Source organism: Rhea pennata, chromosome Z (assembly GCF_028389875.1).
Source record: "Rhea pennata isolate bPtePen1 chromosome Z, bPtePen1.pri, whole genome shotgun sequence".
NCBI classification, from domain to species: domain Eukaryota; kingdom Metazoa; phylum Chordata; class Aves; order Rheiformes; family Rheidae; genus Rhea; species Rhea pennata.
Window position 1 is genome coordinate 14,821,882 of NC_084702.1, and position 24,865 is coordinate 14,846,746.

Below are 24,865 nucleotides of genomic sequence, written 5' to 3' on the forward strand. Positions count from 1 at the left end.
GGGAAATAGTGTACAATCACAGTTGATGTGTATTATTGGGCACAAATTCAGTGCTTGAAATGAAAAGAATAAATTGTTCAACTTATATCCCTCTTTCAAGCTGTGTCAGAGGAAGAGTCATAGGAAGCTGACACTATGAAATTGCCAGTATTGGAGTGGCTTGCCATGGACTGGGCAGCTTGCTGGCTCAAGTTGTTACAGATCAGCACCAGCTGGTTGCTCTGTGCTTCTGACAGGGTGCTACAGCTCTGGTAGACACTGAAGTTGGTCTTCCTGCCGGGGATGTTGCCTTTCTCACACATTGTCTTTACCATCTTGGCAAGCTTGTTTTTCCCCAGGGCTTGGCAATTGTACCAGTGAAGCGCGGCCAAGTTGACCACGGGTTTGATGGACAGGTAGAAAGGAGCATCCTCGTAGCGCATGGCCGGGGGCCGCCGCTGGGCGTACTCCTTGTAGTCTTGCACAGGGCAGGTCTGCGGGGAGTGCTGGGTGGCATACACCCGGGAGTCCGTCCCGCCTCGCTTGCTCTTGGTGTTGACATCTCCGTTGTCCGGCCCCATCCACTCCAGGTACTCCAAGCCCGTCTCTGTCACCCGGAGGCGAATGTCTCCCCACTTGAGGGTAGATCCATGGAAACCTGTGCAGTGTCCAAATGCCTTTGTGTTGTTTAGCCAGACAAGGTTCAGCAACCCTTCAGGATTGTACCGGCTCAATAAACCTCTTTTACGCAGAATAAGCTCATCAGCAAAGGTGAGCTTCATGGATTTGTGTGGCTTGTTTCCTTTTCCTTTACACCTCAGCTCTATCTGCTTCTGTTTCAGAGCTTCCTGGGACCTCTTGAACTCCTTATCCCTGGTAATACTGTATCCATACCTGTGCTCTTTGAGATACCGCTCCAGCCCGCACTGATAGTTGGCCAGGCTGTTTGGCTCATACTCAGACCCATCCTTTTGTCTGGCATCCACAAAGAAGGAAGCAAGGTAGGCATCGAGCTCTTTGCAGGGGATGACGTAGATCTCCCGTGTCTCAGAAGGGTACTTGGAGATGAGGAACTCCCGGAAGTTGCGGAGAGCTGTCTGCGTGCTGCGAATAGTCTTCTCGTTCTGCTCCCTGCTGAGCTCTGCCGCTCTCTCATCCTGGTCTGAAAGAGGGAGAAGGAAAAGAAAGCAGAACAAAACAAAAGAAGCAATGAGTTTCTGCAATGCGTCTTTTACTTAAATAAATTTCCTTAAAAAGGAAAAAGAAAAGAAATAAAAATCAATTTCACAAAGAGCGCTGGAAAACATCATTACATACCTGTCACATGATTGAAAAGCCAACTTCAGTTTCACAAATGATGTTACTAGAATATGGCAAAAAAACAATCAAAATGAGTTCATCATGACACTGTGGCACACTTTTGTGCATGAAGATTTGTGGAAAACTCTGGGATTAGAGGCAACCTGCTTATTAGAACAAATGTAAGATAGGGAGCTTTTCTGTGGATTTCAGTGCTGTGTGCAGGGCACAATCCAAGGAATAACCTATTCTGAATTGTTTCATTTGTGAAACCAGAGGTGGTACTGGTTCCAAATTTTTTTTGTTTGTTTTTAAAAAAAAATAAATAAAGCATCATATTTATTACATTAAGAGTTATCTTTAATAGGACACATTTTTAAAGTGCTAAGTAAGTATAGACAGAAATATACAGTACAAAATAATACAGCACAACCTAACAAAGAAGGCTGGCAGCCTTCTACAATGTACTACAAGTACTACAATGCAATGTTTAGTTTACACATATACAAGAATAAAAAATATAGATAATCTATTTCAATATTAGAGGATATTAAAGAAAAAACATCACTACTTAACATGGTTATACAGTTTCTCTACATAATCAGGTAGTGCCTTCACAGTGGAAGTGCAAATGTGACCATTTCTTCTCATTTTGAAGAAAAAACAAAACCTGGAAACAACTTTATATTGCTCTGTAAGACCAAATTAAAAGGTCATTATTATCAATGACATATTAAACCACAGCTCTTAATTAATGTTCAGATACTACCATTAAGACAGTTATTGACAACAGATTTTCAGGCTGATCTTGAGATGAGGAGCATAGAAATAAAAGGTCTTTACTTATAAGTGATGTGGGTACATTAAGACTATTTTCTTACCATGCACAAACTACCCATCTGTACAAGGATGCAATTTACAAGAACAAAGGTGGAATTGTCCTTATGAATGTGACAAATGTTAGTGGTTTTAGAAAATAATGAACAGCAAAAACAAAGAATAAAAATTTGATGATTTGTAATTGCTAACAGAACTTTCTTCTCTTTTCCACTTCATAAGCAGAAGACAGAAAAAAGCAAGTTCTTTTTTGCTATGTGTCCTTACAACACTGATGCATGTGTGTCTCTTTTAAGCCTCTCATTTAAGCCTCTCATTTACCATCAGAGGAATCCCAGAAGAATCTCAAAGAAGAATGTATAGGCACAATAAAACTCACCATGCATTTGCCATCTGACATACACATCACAGTGTACGCTCATATACACCAGTTATAGGAGACCAGCTGAACTTCCCACTCCTTCTGTTAGTCAGGCCAAGTTCATGTGAGGCAATGTAGCACACCTACACTTTGCCCAGACATTGCCCCCCCTCCCAGCCCACTCTTTCCATCCATATTCTCAGGTGTTTTGTGAGATAAGTAAAATTCTTAGAAAGGCTGGACGCTACAAAATGTCTGCATGGTAAATGCTGGCAATAGGAAGAGAAATGGCAATGGCTGCTTTCCCATTCAATGAGCCTGGGAGAGATGCTTCCCTCCTGGTAAACTCTCCCCAGACCTCCAGTCAAAGTGCACCAAGTTACTCTGTCTCTGATGGCTCATCTAACACACCAGTGTAGCATCAGAGTATCTCACCAATGGGAAAGAATTCAGCCTTGTAAAGGCTTGACAGAAAGCCCAAACTAGTCTACTGACAGGGGAGAAAGCACAGAAAGAAAGGTGTCTTTATCTCTTTCCATGGTCTGTTTTTAATATTTCATATGGTGCACAAATTTCTAGGCACACCTGAAATGGGTGGTGTGAGCCACACACCACACATTGCAACAGCAGCTTCCCCTTCCACTTTTCTACACAGTGGCTGCATCCAGGCCTGCAGAGAGTTGCTCTCATCACCTCCATTCAACAGCTGCAGAGACAGGGGCACCGACAGTGACTTGCCCCAGGTCATGCCAGCAGGCCTGAAACAGGGCTGAGCTTGGGTCCACAGTAGCAGTTCCTGTGTCTTCACTGTGAGGTGCCTGCTGCATCCAGAGCACTCAGTGAAGCCTGCTGAGGGAGGTCTTCACCCCCTCTGCAAAGCACAGAGAATGGAAGGTCAGCAGCCAAAGCCTTTAGAGGCTTCTGCTGCCATGAAATATGCTGCCACAGGGCACAGAAGGTCAATCTGCAGGTATTCAAGGGGTAAAAGGAAATGCAACTTGTCTGTTTCAAAAACTAGTCTTAATACTGATGTGCATCAAAGAGCTCCTAGCAGCCTTCATTGAAGTCTCCTGCTTTAAGCAAAGAGTAGGATAGATCCTTTCATTATGGCTAGATTAAGGCTGGAAATAATAAGTCAAAGTTATTTGAAGCTTAGATCATTTACTCCAGTACCTTTTTCAGTGCACTCACCACCACGTATTGTAGCACTGTGTAAGTAATCAGCACTTTGACTGACAGCTCACATTTTAAATACTATTTCTGCATAAACAGCACATATAATAGCTTAGTTTTAAACATGTCATCAATCACTATTTCCTAGAAGATGGCTTGTCACAACACAGCAGTGACACCCCGTCAGTCATTTATGTTATGGCAATTTTTTTTAATCTGCAAAGGGAATTGCCATCTACAGCTAACAGTTATAAAATCCATGGTGAATTAAAGACCCCTCAAAGTTACTGAACAAACTAGTACCCTAGCAACACTATATTCCTGCAGTGCTCACTACTCCACAATATAGGTGAGAAATGTTAGACGGCAGGTTAGATCTTTTAGCAGCCACGTTAGCAGTTACATCAATCGGAACTGAGAATCCAGCCTGAACTTCCAGCAAATTACTCTTTCTATGAAAGTGCTCCAATAACAGGGGTATCAGATAGCATGGGAGTAATGCAGTAATACAGTGAGACTCAATGGACAGAGTCAAGAGACCATCAGTTACTAAGCTACCACGGATTGGCTGGGCCACTACCATTTCCAGCACATGCTGTTTGTCTGCAGCAAAAGTAGATCATGCAGTTCAGCCCTTCTTAACTAACCTAGGATTGCTTAGGAAGGAGACATAACTTTTCATGTCAGTAAAATCTTACTTCTTCATTTAACCAAGGAGAAGTCAAAGTGGTGAAAGCACTTACCCATCTCCAAATACCAAAGGAAAATAAACTGTACCCAAACAATCTTTTAGTATCTCCAAACTTTGTGTCTTCAGTTAATTTCATAATCTTCTTCTTTAGTCTACCACTTGGATCATTAACGAAACTGCCGCCTAAGACTGGCTCAACGCTGCATCCCTTCCATGCAGCCTTTGACAGGATAAGGCGAACTCAAAAATTATTCCTTGGATGCAGTCTGTAAATGGGCCTTGTAAAATTCTTATAATAGACCTATCTAGTCTATACCTCTCTACTTTATCTGCAGGAAATAATGTGGAGTAGGATTGAAGACCTCACATTTGCCTGGACATTTGGTATTGATTGTCTCTGCTCTACTCACATGGCCTTGCTATCTCATCATCGAAGAACATTAGATTAGTGTAATGTCACTTTGTTCCTGACAAATTTATCTGGACTGAGGGATAAAGAAAGACTAAATTAAAGGTAATTCAGTCATTAAGAACTCACAACCAAAAAGGACTTCAGATGTCAGATCTGAGAAACTGGGAAAACTGCTGAGGTACAGGACTTCATCCTTAGGTCTGGGTAATGAAAGTGAATGTTCTTGTTCTGACACAAGAATGTTTCCAATATAACAGTTTCCAGATGTCTGCATGGTCTCACCTTGCTGCATCTTGTTGAGCAGAGACCAAAAGCTCCTCTAACCAGAGCTTGCCCATTCACTTCTTCTTCTATAGTCTTGCTGGCAACTACAGAAAACACAGCTGGGTACATATATCAGTTCCCTAACTGCTGCAAACATAGATCTGTTTGCTCCGCGAGCTCATAGTAGCGTCAATTCTTCAGTGTGTAGGGGGATTCAAAGACTGACAAAGTACAGAAGAAAAATCACTAGGGGCACCTAAACTCAAGAAGACATCTCTGAATCATGAAGGCCCTGAGCTGCAGTATGCTAAAGGATGAGACAGAGGGGTAGTGTCATATATGTTTGCACTTTTCTTATAGTCTTCTCTGGGAGTTTGTTGCTAGCCACTGCGACAGATAGATATTCTCATGTTATGGTCTAGTTTGTCTTGATTAGTAAAAGAGTGAGAAACTACCAACTACAATCATGCCAGGTTGTCATTAATGTCTTTTTCTTGTAATAACACAACCTTTGGAGTAGGTAGTGCTGTTACCTCTGTTTTACAGACCAGGAGCAGAAACAGAAAAACTAAACTGATTTGTTTTGCAGTCCCACATGGTTCTGCTCTTCACCTCATGAAAACAAGGACCTGGTTAGAGAAGTTGTAATCCCTATCTTGTCCCACTTAGGGTTTTATTTCCAAGAAAACTAGGATGTGTCAGAGGAAGCTCCTGCCTTATTATAGTATCGGGGCAAACTCCTGATCGGGTGCTCAAGTTCCGTAGTTTAAAGATAGCCAAAGTGAAAAGTAACATGACAGGGATTACACAGACAACACAGTGGGACTAGAATGTCCCAGGGTAGACCACAACCATCCAATGATCCTTCTTATAGCGCAACAGCTGTGTTCTGATCTTTTCATAGTCTAATTTTAATACAGCCAAGACTCATCATTATCACTTGTGTTATAAAACTCTAAGTTGTTTTTATTTCAATTTGCACACATACACACACTCAAAATAATCAGTTCTTACTGAAGCTGACATACACTCCTCTGTGATTGTGTATGGCAGAAGGAAAGGTACTTCCTTATGGTTTTCATTTCAGAGACGCAGATCATTAATGTTCAGAGAGGATTTGTAGCATTAGTGGGAGTCATGAACCTGAGTTATTGCTATAAGCAGTCTCAAACTCTTCTAAAGGTAGGCAGTGAGATCTCAGAATAAATACAATTTTAGATGTACAATGGATTTTGTAGATGATAATCATATCACCAAAGTCTTCTCTGCCTTATTTTTAACCTGATCAGAAGAATGTTTCTGTGGCAGACTTGCTGCCCCCAACAATGCTTGCACTCAAGTGAGAAAAACCACATAAACCACACACAAGATGTCACATACTTCATGGAGCTGGTGTCCAAGCACCAGCATTTTGCAAGTTAGCTCCAAACTCTGCAATTACTGAAAAGTAGTGGTATCCAACCTGTGGGCCATGGCCGTAAGCACCAACATGATTAATGTAACCCACAGCTTGCTTCTGCATCCTCTTCCTTCTGTTCCTTCCGAATGCAAGATGGCAGCTGTTGACAAATGAAGTTCTCAAGTCAGCACCACACCATGGTGGGTAGCAGCTACCCTGCTGTGCATGAGCTCTTCTTACAGCTGGGGAAAGGCTGGAGGACGATCTAAATGCACACACCCAGGAGTGGCATACAGCTCACTTGCCAGGCATGGCTGCAAACTGCTGTTGTACTACAATGTGCATGCATTTGCTCACTGCCATCACACAAGCAAAGCCAGTCCCAGAATATCAATGGTCTTTCTTCATGCAAAAATTCAAAAAATTTTAGCAGAAAAAAAGAGGGCAGATAACAAGTAAGTGAGTATGGAAATATTTATACCCTGAAATGAGAAGTAAGGGTCACTAAAATAAATCTTAGTCATCTGTATATTTTTGCAAGGTACAGAGCATCCTGATAAATGGATGCTCATTCAGACCCTAGTACTGGTTTTCAGTTTGTTCTGATATTTTCTGCTTTCTTGACACAACAGCAATTGGACTGTAGGCAGAGTCAATAGGAAGATTCCCATGAATTTTAATTGGGCCACTACATCATTCTCAAATGCTAGAAAATTTGGAGGCAGGATCTACAAGGGATTAAGAACTTAAATTCTCCAGTTGGCTGGATCAATCTTTTACACAGGAGATACTAGCAATGAGTGGCTGACACACCTGAGGGCTGTGCTGCCATTCAGAAAGACCTGGACAGGCTGGAGAGTAGGGCAGAGAGGAACCTCCTGAGGTTCAACAAGGGCAAGTGCCGAGTCCTGCCCCTGGGGAAAAATAACCCTAGGCACCAGTACAAGCTGGGGATTGACCTGCTGGAGAGCAGCTCTGCAGGGAAGGACCTGGGAGTGCTGGTGGATGACAAGTTGACCATGAGCCAGCAATGTGCCCTTATGGCCAGGAAGGCCAATGGTCTCCTGGGGTGCATTAGGAAGAGTGTTGCCAGCAGGTCGAGGGAGGTGATCCTGCCCCTCTACTCAGCCCTGGGGAGGCCTCATCTCGAGTACTGTGTCCAGTTCTGAGCTCCCCAGGACAAGAGAGACATGGAGCTACTGGAGAGAGTCCAGCGCAGGGCTACAAAGATGATCAGAGGGCTGGAGCATCTGCCCTAGGAGGGACGGCTGCGAGAGCTGGGCCTCTTCAGCCTGGGGAAGAGAAGCCTGAGGGGGGATCTTATCAATGTATACAAGTACCTGAAGGGAGGGTGCCAAGGGGATGGGGACAAACTCTTTTCAGTTGTCCCGTGTGACAGGACAAGAGGCAATGGGCAGAAATTGAACCACAGGCAGTTCCGCCTGAATGTGAGAGGGAATTTCTTCCCTGTGAGTGACAGAGCACTGGCACAGGTTGCCCAGAGAGGTCGTGGAGTCTCCTTCTCCAGAGATCTTCAAGGCCCGCCTGGATGCAGCCCTGTCTAACATGCTGTAAGGTGACCCTGCTTGAGCAGGGAGGTTGTACTAGATGATCTCCAGAGGTCCCTTCTAACCTTACTGATTCTATGATTCTATGAAAGATTAATGAAGAGCATAAATCAGTAGTGCTCCAGGGACTTCAGTTAGCTCCCTGCCTTTCCCACCTGGCTGTAATGTAATACTTTTTAACAATTTCAAATCAAAGGTTCTGGAAACGAACTTTCAAAATCTAAAATGTTTTAATTTGTTCTAAATGTGATCTTCAAAATATCTAGATGTTGGTTATAGGTTTTGGCAGGGCTAGTGGAAAAGAGAAAGTCCATGCTTATTTTACCTCATATTTCACTTCAGCCACAGAAGACTTAAGTGATATTTCTGGGATATGAGATGATATCTGGCTTCCTACTTTCTTTTGACTCTGAAGCTGCTCTGCAATGCACTGGTATGACTTGCTGACTACATAAAATGGGATGCATTTCCTCTGTATCCCAGCAGTGGGGCTATGCAGTTCATGTTTACCAAGATCCACTTAATTTCCCATCCTCCATTTAGCAAGAACACATATTTAACTTCAGCTTTGCCAGGACTGCCCAACATCATGCACTACTTCCATGGCAGGAAACTACAGCTGCTCCCCAAGGCACAGCAGAGAGAGCAGGAGAAGTAGATCTTTTGCAAGAGCACCAGAGAGAAAACAATCTGGTACTAAGTTGATGTCCAGGCAACACTTACTCACAGTTTAGAGCTGGACTAGTGCCTGCCTGCCATTGTAGCTGCCCAGGTCCAAGTTAATCACCTGGACTGGATGCAGCTCCAAGTTTAGGTCTCCTATCTGAGTTGTCTGATATTTACATTTTAGTTATTACCTGCTTTAAAAAAAAATCCCTCGGACTTTTAAATAATTGACTGAGATCCAAGAAACCAAATCTTCATAGATGCATAGGATATATAAACCATGCTGGAGTTTTCTAGGCCACAAATCTAAAAACATTAGGAACTTTTTCAAAAAATGTGAACTCCCTTTCCTTTCAAAATAACTGACCACACTTTCTTCAAACACCTTCATTTCTAACATATAATTCCTCCTCTTTAAGAGCATAAGTTAAAAACTTAAGGCAGACTGGTGAAATCTGAGTGCTGCTGGAAGTGGTAGGTGGCAAAATGCTACCAACAATGTAAAGCAAACATAAATATATACCAGCTGAATAATATGCAGCATGCTTTATTTTGAGCATGTACGTTTATATTCAGTAGTACAATCTTTTAATAATTTCCAAATAAAACTGCGGTTTGTGGCTACCTTCCTAGAGAAAATTCAAAGTAGTAATTTCAAGTTAAAGCTAAAGGTAAACCATTTTTGGTCACAAATTTTTCTTCATGTTAAATATTTAACGGTGGAAAATACATTTCCTTTTTAACCAGGATTTTTAATAACAACAGTGAAATGTTCCCTGTATCAAAGCACGATCTGTGACAGAAGAAATTAAAAGAGTATGCCTACTTTACCCCAAGACCTGGAAGCTGGATGATACACTGTAGAAGTGAAGCATTCATTTTCCAAGAGGAATGGGTTTCCTTGGTACTAGTTTAGAAAAAGTGTTGTACACAGATTCTCAGCGGAATGCCTGTTTTAATCTCAAATGAGTTCAACAAAGCATATAGAAAGTGCTTCTGGAACTGTGGTCCCTGCACATGTTTACAAAATGTAGAAATCAACTGGATTTAAGTCATCACATTTATATGGCAGAAGAGGGGCATGACTGACTAAAAAGCATGTATGTAAGAGGACTAGACTCAAAATTTGCTATGAGAAAAAAACAAAAAGCAGGACTTCAAAATCAAAAGAGAAAAACCTGATCTTCACAGAAACTCTTCCTTTGTTGAATTGAATTCATTATTTAAAAATTAATCAGGAGCTATGGAAAAATACAATCTTATGGAAAACCCCTTATTTCTTATAAGGGACAATATTTTCCATAAGGTTTTCACCTTTAAATGTTCATACTTGGAAAGTCAGATTTATATGTATAAATAGATCTTGCAAATGCAAATCACTCAGCTAGCAATGTAATGGCCAGGTTTACTAGCACAAAACCACAGGCACCAATTTATATGTCATTTTAGAAAATTTGGCCCATGGAATTTTGTGCTACAGCAACCTTTAAGATGAGGTATTTCTACTCATTATAGAACCTGTACAAAAGCATTACACTGCTGCTTATGTTGGTGCAAATAGTTTCTTTCCAAGATCAGTTTTTGTACCAGAAGCAACATAAAAAAAGAACTCTGTCTCCAGGCCTATTTGTGCAATCTTTATAACAACATGCTTAAACCAAGTAGGGTAGTAATTACTGAAGACACTTCCCCTGGGCTCCTGTATTACTATGGGCCAAATCAGCCAAATAATATGTCATTTCATTCCCTAGCACCTGTCTGAAGTTACAAACCCCATGGAAGGTGACTGGGAAACAGGACCAAATACATATCCCCTTACAGGTTAGTCTTCTCTTTATTCATCACATCGTGCCACCAGAGTTTATCATGTTCTTGAATATGGCCTTCTACTAGCTTTAAACTCATTGCATTTGGGAGCTTAGATAATGTTAAACAGCACAGTAGAGAAAGAAATGCAAAAGGTCAGAAAGGAATGAGTGAGGCTACAGGGTTTGCCTGCTTGTGATTCACTCCAGACAGCAACTCAGAAGTAGCGTTGGGAAACGAGTGGGGAATAAAGAGAAAGAGGAAAGATCGAACAAAGAAAGAGATGTAAAAATAAAATCAACACTGAAGAGAAAGATAAAAAAACAGATGAGGCTGTTCATCATCTGAAATCTAACTGTGTATCACTATTTTGGAATGAAGCAGTCTAACTGGGGCACCAAGCAGAGAAAAGAAAAAGGGAGTATGTAATAAATATTTTATTACATTAGTCACAATAGGCTGCACTTCAGTCTTGGCCAAAGTGTATTCTTAAATCAAATTTAGAATGTGACTGCAGTTTCAGGAACATGAGGCCCTCACGACTGTAATTAACATAATAAATCTTGCCGTGGAGCTTTGTAGAAAGGCTGACAGTATTTGGTTGATAAACTGCTTATTAGAGACTGCAGACATTCCTCCCTCTATTTTCTTATATTGCCATTGGTAATGAATCAAAAGGTACCCTTTTCTGTACCATCTAAATTATCTACTGCAGGATGCTTGAACTGTATAAGCTCCAGTATGAGTGAAGCAAGGCATGCAGGACTCTATAAAGAGCTCACCATTTATAACACTGTCTAACTAGTTTCAACACACATATTTAATGCCTGTATTTCCTTCATCTTCACTTGGTCAGAGAGCAAAATTTAAGCACCAGCTTTTTACAAGATTTTTAGAAAGAGTCAACTGTTACACTTAAAAGCAAAACAGTTTCTAAGGTGCATTTTTCAGCCTGCTTTTCTGTATTGAGCCTGTGCTGACATTCTGTGCCTCTCTGCACTCTCCAAAAAAACCCAGTGCATTTGAACTTCACTTAAACCTTTGCAAATACAACTCTCATCATATCTGGAAGCAGTAGAAGTTCAAAGACATAAAGTTCCTACTAGCTTGATAGAGAATAAACAGCTGAGCAGAGAATAGGGATGTGAATACATCCCAGCTGAAGGAAAAACCTCAGGCATTAGTTCCTCTGCTTGGCAGCCGCACAAACACCATCACTGGCCAAAGCACACACACTTTGCCGCAGACTAGCCACAGCACATCCAGGCATTTGCCAGTCCAAGGAGTCCCAGAAGGCATGGGAACAACTGGAAGTTCTGCACTGAGAGGAGATTAAGAGATAAGGAGCATGTATTTGTCATAAATCAGACGTCATTTGTCTGCTGCTCATGGAACAACTTGTGGTTTTTGTCCTTGAATACATGCCTAAACTTACTTTATTATAATCTAATAAAATAGATATTTAGCTGCATCTTGCAGTTCTATTTGAGTAAAATTTATTGAAATAGACTGAAGACTTCTAAACTTTTTCTAGCTGTCCACAAACACACAGGGTACACAGCTGTCTACTGCTCAAAATATTGTTATTATCTCTCTCCTACTGTTACATTGCAAACTTTTTCCTATCTAGTTTGTATTGTTATTTTCATAAAAATAATTTGTTCTTCTGAATGGTATGTGAGCAACCAGTTCCCCTGCTACTGAATGAATGCATACTAAAAATGGCATACTATAATACTTGCAAAAGGTGACACAGGTAAAAGTTTTATGGATGTAACTATGGATGTATATATTTATGACTATTTTGATAGGTACTAACACAATATATAATCAGACATATTTAACAACTTTGCAAGTGAACGTTAAGTGAGACAGGTTGTTTATCAAACTGTAAGGTTTCTGAGGACTATCTGAAACCAGGAGAGAGGAAGGAAAGACAAAAAGTTGTCTCTTTTTATAAAGCAAAAAAAAAAAAAAAAGAAATGGGAAACAATGAGCAAAATGCAAAGCATACAGAAAGAATGCAGAACTATTTTTCCTGTCTCTTAATTTGTCTTCTTGGCATTATAGTCAGTACAGAGGGCAAGCCCAAAACAATTAGCAGGATGAGTACCATATGGTTTTTTAACATTTCTTGTGAACAAATGACAGAAAAAAATCCCCTAACCTGGCACAACCACATATCTAAAGGATGGAGCCCTTCACATTCACAGGAAGAGTGCTCCAAGTTGTAGGCTGAATGAAATTAATGCGCACGAAAAAATATCCACACTTCTTCTGAACTTCTCTGGTTCATTCATACAGCTGTCCTTACCAGCCACAGCACTAAGGCAGCAATTAGGCAAATACAGGTAGCAGAGGGGTGCAAGTAAACACTCAAAAGAAGTAACGTATTCAGAGATCACAGAGATACAAGTCCTTCCATAGCTGTTACAGGCTGGATCTTTGGGTACAGCTGCATCCTCTTTGAAATGCTCAGCAATACAGCGCATTCAGATTTGCATTGGAGTGATGTGACCTGGTTCAGAGCAGCTCAGAACTGAATTTTTCCTTCTCTGAACAAAACAGAAGGCCACCTTTTTTTTTTTTTTCTTTTTTTTCTCCATGTGCAAATTAGCAACTCAGCGATTAAGTGTTACTCCATGGTTCTATGGTTTCAAGTGATGTTTTCATCATGCAGACCTAGTTAATGAAAAGCAACAACAGAACACGTCACTGCCCGCCTAAACATACTCTGAGTTAATCCACAGTTTCACATACAATATTTCTCTCAGTGTGTGTGCACTTACTGTAATTAATGTTAATGGGAGTCATAAGTATATGTCAGATGAAAAATGTAGCCATTGCACTTAATGGCCTATGTGTAACTAAGCACATACATAAAGCCTTTAGTGTACAGACCAGCGCATTCACTGCCAAAGACAGTACCAAAGACAGAGCCAAATTTAGCGACAAGCAAACAAGAGTAACTGCCCACTACCCCCAAAATCACTATTGGGTAACCAGTACAGAGGTAGAAGCCAGAAAGGGCCATAATCTGCAGTCACTGCCTCAAGTTACCTCAAATTAAACTTACATAGGTTGCACGAGGGTTTCTGCAAGAAGAGCTGGGTTCTCAGCTGGCAGACTGGAACCTCAGCCTTCACTCTTTAACATCTTGCAAAGACTGCTTGAAGGAAAATGCCCTTCTGGAAATCCTGCTTTTCTGCTCTCAGAAGACAGATTCACTTTCCTTGGGGGGATGTGTCCCTCAAGGGTTTAAGCTCAATTCTCAGCAATCATTATGTCTGTGTTTTATCATTCACTACACATTTTTCTGTGGAATAACAGGGAATACAACCCTATTATTGCAACATAGAGCAATACACATTTCAATAGGTTCATAGTATATTCTGCAGGGAAAAATTGCATTAATTTGCTTACTAAAAATGTCCATATAGAATCATTAAAAGTACTGAGGGCTGAGAACTTAAAATTATTAAGAGGACTGAGTAGATGATCAACCAAACTGGCTTTTGCAAGATACTTTGAAGATGGGTTTTTTTTATTAGCCAAAGTACACTATGTTAGCCCCTGCTCCTGCAGCCATCTACTTGTGCGCACCAGTAAGTTAGGAAGATCAAAGGCATTATGCCCAGATTCAAGGAAGTATCTTCAGACAAAAGAACGGCTGGGATACGTTCAACCTATTTAAACAGTGCCTTGACCCAGGATACTGATGACCAACTCGGTTTATACATCAAATGAGCAAATCACAGCATTGTGAAGCCACAGACAATACTACCACAATTTCAAGAGGAACAAGATTTTCCATGTGGGTATAGAGTACTGTTCCTTCAATAAGGAGTTGGAAAGAGTTAATGTTGAGTTTCCAAATGTGCACATCATGGTAGATATTAGGCATGACAGCTTAAACCAGATCTTGTGCTCTACCAGTCCAGTGCTATTCCAGGGTCTGGAAATGTCACCAGTGTAAACTAGACTGAATCCACATAATGAATGCAGACCTAGAGCAGCACTTTGCATGTATGGTCTCCATTATTCAGTTTGATTCCCTGCAGCTCTACATTAATGATACTAACATCAAACATAAATGGTCCTCTCTGCAGCTTATCTGGAAAATATTGCGACCAATATTATTAATCCCGCTTCCAGAAAGATAGATGTCCCAAAAGTAATTTTAAGTAAATTTGTGACCAGTGCAGAAAATTAGATACATATACACATACACTCATCAAACAGCAAGCTTAAAATTCATTACCATCTAACAAAAAGTAATAAACTTTCTAATCTCTGTATGTAGGCCAATAAATATCCTAGACCTGCCTCACTGGAAAATTGTAATTAATTCATGGAAGGTGTCACTGTCATTTTATATACTGCATTTGAATGACCTATGTATAGCTGCCAAAAGAAGAAGAAGAAGAAGAAGAAGAAGAAGAAGAAAACAACAAAAAGTCATTTGTCCTTTTTTTTTTTTAGAGGACTCTCAGACATGATGTTTGGAGATGTTCACTAAAAAACTACTTCAAATGTTTAAAGATATTTTTCAAAGCTAATGTCTTGTGCTGTGGAAATTCCATGTAATATTGTGAAAATTTGGCATAATTGTAGAACATGCACCTGTAACAGCCACATAGCTCTGAGATGAATTTCGTTGTGCAGCAGCATCCCTGACTTCAAGAAAAGTGTCAGCCTTGCAGGAGAGACTATCCTCTCATAAAAGAGAACTTACTGTATGGCATCAGCCTGCATCCTGAAATTACTCTTTGGACCCACTATTTTGAATAAATGCCAAATTCAGCTGTGGGAGGGGGGCTTTAACAACCAACCATTTCACACCAAAAATGCATTCTGCTATGGCTATCCACTATTTTAGGGAGGAATAATCCCCTAAAAACAATAAAAAGAAGTGGCTCGGTAGAGGCTGCATAATTAACACACCCGGGAAGATGCTGCAGACTCACTTGAAGAGACCACTTTAAAAAAAAGGAACTAGCCATCAATGGAAAGGGGTGGGGGGGAGGGTAAGGGCTTTGGCTCAGCCTATACAGTTCGTAACTTCATGGTGTAATACCTACATATAATGCCAACTGTCTATACAGCTGCCTAAGCCCTCTCAGTCCACACACACACACAAAAAAAAAGAGATAGATGTTGGGCTTTTAGCCTGGACTGCTCCTTTGTGGGATTTTTAACTCACTGCTCAATTTTCTGATCACCTTTAATTTTCGAAATGTGTGATTCTTATTTCTCTGGTAGGCTCCCTTGGTCAATGACAGATCTGAATACAGAACTTGCATGCTCTTGAAATGCACATTTCTTTCCCACAGGTGCTATAGATGATACTTTCGTATGAGCATGAAGGTGAGCCTGTGGATGCCACAGTCAGTCAGCAAGGTCTGCAGCAGCACCACCACCACCATCTTTTACAGGACATGCATGTGGGAAGTGACAGTTCCCTATTCCTGGCTCCTAGCAGGGGCAGGATTCAGGAGCCTGGGCTTAGGAGTTGCTGCATCTACATTTGTGTCATCAGCAGCTGCTGGCCTCTTTGCAGGGCACCCTCACTTGGCTCCAGACAAGTGCTGACTGTTTCACTTGGGAGAGGAAAACATAGCTCTGCCCATACTTTTCCACAGAGACCACTGGTGCCTTTCAAGCCAGGCAGAATAACCAGCAGCAGTAGAAACTTTTATGTGAACAGTTTGTGAAGTGCTCTAACAAGAAAGAATTATTAAGGCAAAAGGCTTCTCAGTTTTGCTCTTGAAGATCCAATTTAACAGTCTGGTTCAACACTTTTCAGCAACTATCCTAAATATATCCTCCACTTAAGCATCTTTTATTGAAAAAAGCTAGACATTTTCAGTGCGTATTTCAGTGCTTCCAGGATCAGGATCTTTTAGCAAGCACTGCTCTGTGCTGTGCCAGTCATGATAAAATACCTGTCATTGTGCTTCTGTTTTATTTTTTAAGCACTGGAAAAATTCAAACAAGAATTTCTGTATTCAGAACCATTACTTTGCTTAGCTGGACAAAAAATACACTCAAAAATTTTTATTGGTCTGTTTCATGTTAAAAGAAATTCTAGCTGCACTGCAAGCACAAAAAGTAGATGGTGAGATACAGCAAGCTCACTAAGAAGGAAATAATTAATCTACAAGGAAAACAGCAGTATTGAAAGGTCATGTGTGTTAGTTCTGCAGAACAATTTATGTGAAAATGGCATTCTCCCATCATGGAGGCAGCTGAAAATAGTTTGCCCAAGCTTTACTGTTGCTGTTAAATGCTTAAACCTCTCATAGATACAGGAAATATTTCCTCAGTTGCTATTGGCCTCATCCAAAAAAAAGACACTCCCAGAAAGCATCCTGACCTCAGAGGACAGGTCCTGTATTCCCTGTCTGTCTCAGCACAGACAGACTCATCAAAAGTCAGAAGCGCATGTCTGAGCCCCTCCAGTGTTAGTGTCTCCCTCGACTGCTGCACTTTCTCTCCTCTGTAGGGCCCAGCCTGATTTATCCCTCCTCTCTTTTCTTCCTTGGAGACCCATAAATAGTAAAATGAAAACAGATCCACACTTAAACAGGACAGTTGCAAAGACCACACAAAGAAAAACAAATCTCTAATCAAAAACATCATGTTCAATGATCTTCTGTTTCCCCAGGATAAAGAGGTGCCCAGTACAGATGTCTCAGATTTCCTTTGCTCTCTTCCTATGTTTTCAGACACCTGGAATCAATAGAGGCCTATTTTCTTCCTTTATATAACAGTTTTGTAAAACACACCATTTTACACAGAATAAATTTTGTTTAAGAAACCCTTTGGTGCAAGGACAGCACAGCATTTACTTTACAGTGGTCTTGCAGAACTGGTTGTCTTCTTTTCACTTCTGCTTCTTATCTTTTGCCTTTCTGCCTTTCACGTGGGACAACAGGGAGGAGGGGAAGATTCTGAGTCTGAAGAGAGTGGTGATGCTCTAGAATGCAATGGCTTACTGAAATGGCCACTTTCTCCTCTGTTATGACACCCTGTCTTGCTTAACAGTTATGTTCTATGGTATTTTAAATCAAAAATATTTGTTTAAAAGAAGTGTCAATAATTTTCTGTGACACAGCTCTTCTTGCTCAGAACTGCAGAGAATATTTCCAACTGTTTTGGAGCTGAACTGAAAGTGTTCAAATTTAATCCATAAAACTGTTGGATCCTAAATACAGTGGATCTTCATGAGGGAAGAGTTTCAACTCCCTTCTAGCCAGGGGTGAGGAGCCTCCACAGACTGCATGGAAGCTATCTTTATTCCACATGTTGCACTGGATGCATGTGCATCTTTTATTGCAGGCATACAATCCAAAACCCATCCCCAAACTTTTCCCGAACAATCTACACTCAGTGTGAATGCACGTGAATGCTCTCCTCCAAAATGTATACATATATTGGAATATTTCTGCCGGTATATTTCTCCGGGTACCGCAAGGAGTTCTGTTCAGGAGAGATCCATGGTAAATACGGGGAACAAGGCAAGAAATCAAGCAAAGCAGTAGCCTAATGTTTTGCATACACAGTTGCTTTGTTTTACAAACATCTAGTATTTATGACAGCAAGAAGACCCTTCCACATGACAAGTTCACTGCTGGTCTTCAGGGTTGCAAAGAGTCTGGGCATGAGCCTTCTGTGCCTGGCGGAAATTACAGCTAAAGAAAATGCATATAGAATCTTGAAATGGTGATAAATGCACTTCTTAGGTACAGCAGACATCTAAAGATAATACTTGCTGAGTCTTCATTTCAGAGTTCTTCTGCAGGAATTAATAACTCAATAAATACTTCCTGTAGCAACTGCCAAATTAGAACTAGTTTTACAATTTCAATTTTTAAAATTTCCTTATCATGCTCTGGACCCAGATGATAAAAACAAACACTTGACCATATTGCCCATCTGGATTTGTCCTTTTCATGTTCCTGTTCTGCTTTTAAATATAATCCTTTACAATACAGTAAAATAAATTAATACCAGCCTCATAAACAGAACTTCCAGAATAAAGGATCAAAAACATTAGTTTATCATTTAACAACTTTGGAAATATCATTTAATAACTTTGGTATTTAATAACTTTTGGAAACAGACAATTAAAAGTATGGGTGGCCAGGGAAACCCATGCTGCAACATCAGAAGGCAATGGCAGTGCAAGAGGTGGTTAATCAACTCACTAGCTTCCTTCTTCTATATTCAAATTATAATGATCTAATTTTCTGTTTCTAAATAAGCCAGACCCTTGCAACGTACAAAAAAAAAAATGCTATGTTATTTTGTAATTACATAGATCAGCACTTATAACTTTTAGTTCAGCTACTGGAGCCAGCAAGAAATCAATTATGGGACCTAAGGGTTTACCAGTGGACTTCAAACTTTCTATTCCAACACTAAGCAACTATCTCACTCCTAAAACAGTTTAATTTCATTTGACCACACTCAGCAACAAATCTCCCTGGAGGCAGGCTTCAGGAGTTGTTCTAGCCAACAGTCATCAATCCTTGTATTGAAATTATAAATACAGAGATCTATTAGCAATTATCTTAAGAGTTCTTGGAGATCTTAAATAAAGTTTTGTAATTTTCTTTGACAGAGTTATTTGTCTTGTGTTACATTCATCCTTGGCACAGTTCCATTGGACTTGGAAGAATTACAACAGGGATTAATTTAGCCCTTCCATACATACAGCTCATGCTTTATATACTTCTAAAAAAAGGCCTTTTTTTTTCTTTCACTTCTTTGTAATGTGCTATCTGACACACTCTTTTTGCTTGCAGTGTAATAGTGATTTAAGAGTGCAAGCTAAACCTACATGTATTGGCAATTAATGAGATTTTGGGGATTTTTTTCTCCCTTACACCTTGTGACATTTTGATGCTCATCTAAAAGCTCCACATTCCTGAGTCCTGTGATCATACAAAGGATCTCAGCTCCCATTTTATTTATACCTACATATGAGAAAAGAGAGAGAGAGAGAGAGACAGAGTAAATAAGGTCCTAGTTCTTCTAATTGCAGAGAAGTACATAAAAACATTCCACTTAAATGCTCTACACCAACATAAAACAATCCCCAGATGTTCCACACTTTATAACGACCAAGCTCAGATAGAGGAAAGGAGAGCAGAAGTTGGCACTATACAAACAGCTGGAACTGCCACTAATGTCAGTCCTGAGAACACAGAAAGACAGTCAATCCACCTTAGATACCGACCATGAAAGGCTGCAATTCCTCTACCACCTTGCTGGTGATGAGAGCACAGAACCAAAACTAACTTTTCACCAAGACACCAGGACAAGTTACATACTAATCTGGGATCCTGATAGACTGAAAAGAAAAGAAAAGAATGGGGAAGAGCTCAGATCTGAGACATGAGAAATCCTTTAGAGCCAGCAAGGTTAAGTACTGCTCTCTCTGCAGGTCATGGCACCATCCATCACTGGCACACATTCAACACTCAGATACAACTTGATAACTGAGGTAGAGGGACATACTGCAATATGCTGAGAAAGCAATAGTGTTTGAGGATAATCTGTTTCCTTTCCAAACTCTCTGTAAGCTGCAAAACATCAGTTAGCACCCTAGCAAGTTTAGCTATCGATTTCAATGCTGGCATTGTGCTGGTACCTGCAGGATATGATTTGCCAAATTTCTGACAGAATCAACATACCTTTAGTCTCACTTAGCAATCAGAATTTTTTTTTCTTTTTTTTCTTTTTTTTATTGTGTGCCTATACCTACTACTCTTTGGTCCTGCAGATTTCGTATATATGGATTTTCAAAATTTTAGAATATCCTCGTGGAAGTCTTTGCTCCTGTATTTACAGTGATAGACTAGCACCTGTTGGACCAAGACATCTGCTGATGCACTGCCTTATTAACCCAAAACACCTCTTCACCCTCAGTCTTCAAGAGGAAGGCAAGTGTTCCTCATAAACACCTCAGCAATTCTGCTTAGACAGTGAGCCTTATTCCCCTGTTTTCCTGTGCAATAAGCCCCATCCTTCTGCTACAGACACTTCTTCCATTCAAGCATCCTACTGATACTCTAGGCTGCATCTACTGCAGTCTAAAGCCACATGTCTCTTAGTCCCTTTCTGTCTTCACTGATGTGATTTACCTTGCTCTTACTGGTTCTTGGCCATAAAAAGTAGACCAAGTACTAGCAAAAGGAAAACACATTAGAGGCTACCTGGCATGTAGAAGACGCATAGATGACCTGCTCTCCACCATTACAAAAATCTCTCCCCTCACAGATGCAGGTTCCCTCATTTATTCTGCAAGAAAAAAAAGGACTAAATAGTACCTTCTTACATTCTTCACTAAAAAAGCTGTAAAAACCAATCTGCAAATTCATAGATGAATACAACCTATTAGGGCTGACATATGAAGTTTTAAAAAAAGTAATTCACTGTATTCCACAATCCTCAAACAGAGACTTGAAACTAACAGGAATTAGTGTCTAACCTTGTTGAATCTTCATTGAATTCATTTTTAAGGCATGAAATTACTTTTGCAAAGTCCCTGCTTACACATTCGTTTGCCAAATTTTAATAAAATAAAGTTTTAAAAAACATATTTAAAAGAAAAACTAGTCTAAAGTTTTAATGTGGCTTAAATTAGTCTAAGCTAACATACATAAATATTTTTGATTTCTTGGAGGAGCTCACTTAAACTTTCATGACCTAACAGGTTACAACGCACAATAACTACCAGCTGTGTCAGACAAATATATGCAAGGACATGTGACTTAACTTAAAACTCAGAGTAATAGTTCTTTGTTGACTTGATCATACCCTTTCATCACAACTTACCACTTAAGGCTCTGATCCTAGAAGACCACATATACACATGAACCAACTGTAGGAACAAAACCAGGAGCAAAACTTCCTATGTTATTTTAGAGTTAAGCAACACTTTGTAGAGACAAGGCAGAATTTAAATTCACTTCTCTGTAAACTATGTAACTGTGAAAATGTGCTGCTATGTCCACTTAGCTCCGAGCAGTAATAACTGGTCTGGCTTCTGAGAGCAGAGAAGAGCTCTCTGAAAGACAAGACTGCTTGCAGGTCTTGGCAATTAAATTAACTTATATTAAATCTTGGCAGTAGCAATATGGAGGGCGTTTGCTTTTTTAATGAGTCTATTGAAAACCAAACACTCTCAAAGGTAACACACACAGAGCTAGATTCTGCCTAGGTTTGTATTCACATTCCCCCAGCTTGCAAATTTGAGAGTGAGCAAGTCATAGGGGCAGGATGGCAGAAACCATCTCCAGCATATACTCAGCCCTGGTGAAGCCTCATCTCACATACTGCGTCCAGTTCTGGGCTCCCCAGGACAAGAGAGACATGGAGCTACTGGAGAGAGTCCAGCGCAGGGCTACAAAGATGATCAGAGGGCTGGAGCATCTGCCCTATGAGGAAAGGCTGCGAGAGCTGGGCCTCTTCAGCCTGGGGAAGAGAAGACTGAGGGGGATCTTATCAATGTGTACAAGTACCTGAAGGGAGGGTGTCAAGGGGACGGGGACAAACTCTTTTCAGTTGTCCCGTGTGACAGGACAAGAGGCAATGGGCAGAAATTGAAGCACAGGAAGTTCTGCCTGACCGTGAGGGGGAATTTCTTCCCTGTGGAGAGTGAGAGAGCACTGGCACAGGTTGCCCAGAGAGGCTGTGGAGTCTCCTTCTCCGGAGATCTTCAAGGCCCGCCTGGATGCAACCCTGTTTAACATGCTCTAGGTGACCCTGCTTGAGCAGGGAGGTTGGACTAGATGATCTCCAGAGCTCCCTTCCAACCTTACTGATTCTATGATTCTATATGCCACAATGAAATGAGACAAACTGAAGAACCACAGAGCTTTCCAGGCAGTACAGACTGGCATTTGGCATCCCTTATCTCTCAGATATAGCCTAGCAGAATCAGTTCTATACCTGGAATTTTGTAAGGTAATTTCCATGGGGGATGTCACACCACAGGGTTACTATGAAGTATCATGTCAAAGATGCAGCCCTGTGGGACTCCCAAAAAGCAATTTGTTTTGCTGTAACTAAGCTAAAGATCATCTAATTCTTCTAATTTCTAACGCTTTGTGGGATTTTAGCTAGTAAAATTATTTATTATGCCCAGTGTTTTATCTGGCAACAAGATCTGAAAGCTCTTTCTGACTATTAGCTTTACTAGATTTAATAATGTTCGACCAGGCTTCAGGGTGCCAGGGCTGGAGTGTCAGCTGGGCTGTTAAAGTCCTTGTCTTCTGGGTTTACGGTAGCTACCCTAGGGACTGCATATAGCCAAAAATATCTTCTTCCACTATTTGAATCTGCTCCGCCTGACCTGAGAGTCCCAGGCTGCACCAGCAGGGCAGCACATTGAGAGTCCTTCTGCGCTTGCCTCCTCCCAGGGATGGCACTGCTGACCGTGGAAGAGCAAAGCCTGCCCTGTCTGCAGCAAGGTAGAGAGACAGCTGGCGAGTCTACTCAAGAAACTGATTTTCACCACATCCCACCGAGGAAGCCTACGGCCAGCGTAGAGTTTTCCTGAAGGAGGTCTGCCACCAGACTATCCTTCAACAGAAGTATGCCATTTTAAGATATTCCTCCTTTTTAAATGTTGCTAACTTTCAGTGCTCTGGCAGCGGGGAGGGAGAACACATACACGGGGAAAATGGGGGAAACTTATTATATAGTGAAACTTCCCGCCAAGATCAGGAAAAAATAATCTTTTTCTTGGGTTAAAGCTTAAGTGCCCTGGGTTTCAGGTTCTGGTTGTCTTTCTCCAGTCTCTCCAGGCTGCTCTGGTTTAGGGGTCACGGATGCTGCACCATCAGGCTTTGCAACAGCGCCAGCTTTTCCCCGGATGCTCTTCCCGTGCCCTCCTGCGCCCCTGCATTTCGCACACCACCCTTCGGACAGCGTAGAGCAAAGCGAGTGCCCTGCTCCTGCAGCCCTCAGCGAGACCATTTCCTTCAGACCCACCAAACGACCAAGCAAGCTGGGCTCGCTTGCCCGGCAGCCCTCGCGCACACCGCCAAGCCCCCTTGGACCGCTGCACGGTCTCCCGCCACCGAAAAGCTCCTCTTGGAAGAGAGCTCTCTCCAGGGCAGCGCTCAGTCCTGCGCCGCGCTCTTCCACCCGAGGTCCCCCACGTCTTCCCCCACAGCGGTGGGCAGGAGGAAGGGGTGCCCGGCTACTCCGCCTCCTCCTGCAGCCCCGCGGCGGCCGAGCCGCCTAGCGGCTCCCGGGGCGTCCTACCTGGCGGGGCCGGCGCCGCCGCCTCGGCGGGGCCGGCGACGGGGGCGGCGTGGGGCGGCTGCTGGCTGGAGCTGACCTCGGGCTCGGCGCTCACCGACGGGGAGGAGGCCGCCTCGCGGCCCGGGGCCGGCGGCGGGGCGTCCTCAGCGCCGGGGGGCTCCTCCTGCCCGGGCAGCTGCAGGGCCGAGAGAGGGATGCTGATGGGCTTGCCGGTGGCGTTGGAGCTGCTCACGGGCGCCTGCGGGCCGGCCCCGCGCCCCGGGGAGGCCACGGCGCCCCGGGCCGGCTTCGGGGCGGGCGGCCGGGGCGGGACGGGGGAGGCGGCGGTGGCGCCCTGCGGGTCGAGGTCGGCGGCTGGCGGCGCCGTCTTGGCGGCGCAGGGGTAGGAGGCCCCGGCGTGGGGCTGGGGCTTGGGCTTGGCCATGTGCGTCAGCGAGAGCGCCGGCCCGTCCGCGCCGCCCGTCAGCTCGGCGTTGGCCACGATGTAGTAGTCCTCCGGCAGCTCCTGCTTTATCTTCTTGACGATGACCTCGGCGCCGCCCTCGTCGGCGGCCTGGCCGGGGGCGGCGGGGCTGGGGCCGAGGCTGAGGCCGAGGGCGGCGGCGGGCCGCTTGCGGGAGGCGCTGGGGGCCCGGTGCGGGTGCGGCTCGAAGTCGCTGTCCTCGTCGGTGACGGAGGACTCGCAGACCATGTCGAAGAGGGTGGCCTCGTCCTCATACTCCTCCACGGCCTCGCCCAGCTCCGAGGGCTCGCTGCAGTAGGAGAAGTCGCAGGAGTCGCGGGTGCGGGCACAGTCCAGCTTGGCCTTGCCCGGCCGCCCCGGGTAGCGCTCCAGGGGGCTGGCTTGTGCCTCCGAGGCCACCCCGATGATGCTGGGGCTGTCTGAGTTGAAGCTGCGGCTGTCCTGGAAGCAGACGCGCTCCTGGGAGCCGGCCCGGCAGGTGGCCGCCAGGGGCCAGTGGTAGGCATGGCCGGCGCTGCAGCCCCACATGGCCGTCAGGTTGCCGTGGGCCCCCTCGGAGAGCAGGTGTTTCAGGTTGGGGATGAGGCTGCAGATGGTGCCGTGGCTGTGGGCCCAGCTCACCAGCTTCGACAGGTTTTCGGAGGAGGTGTGCAGGCAGTCCTCCAT

General features: G+C 42.8%; 1 protein-coding gene across 1 annotated transcript; it reads right to left on the minus strand.

Moving 5' to 3' along the window:
* On the minus strand, positions 1–24,865 carry KIAA1958 (KIAA1958 ortholog). Its single transcript, XM_062599854.1, has 2 exons — positions 23,737–24,865; positions 1–1,141 (listed from the first exon to the last, which is right to left on the minus strand). The coding sequence occupies exons 1-2, from the start codon at positions 24,863–24,865 to the stop codon at positions 96–98; spliced, it is 2,175 nt and encodes a 724-aa protein (XP_062455838.1). The 3' UTR covers positions 1–95.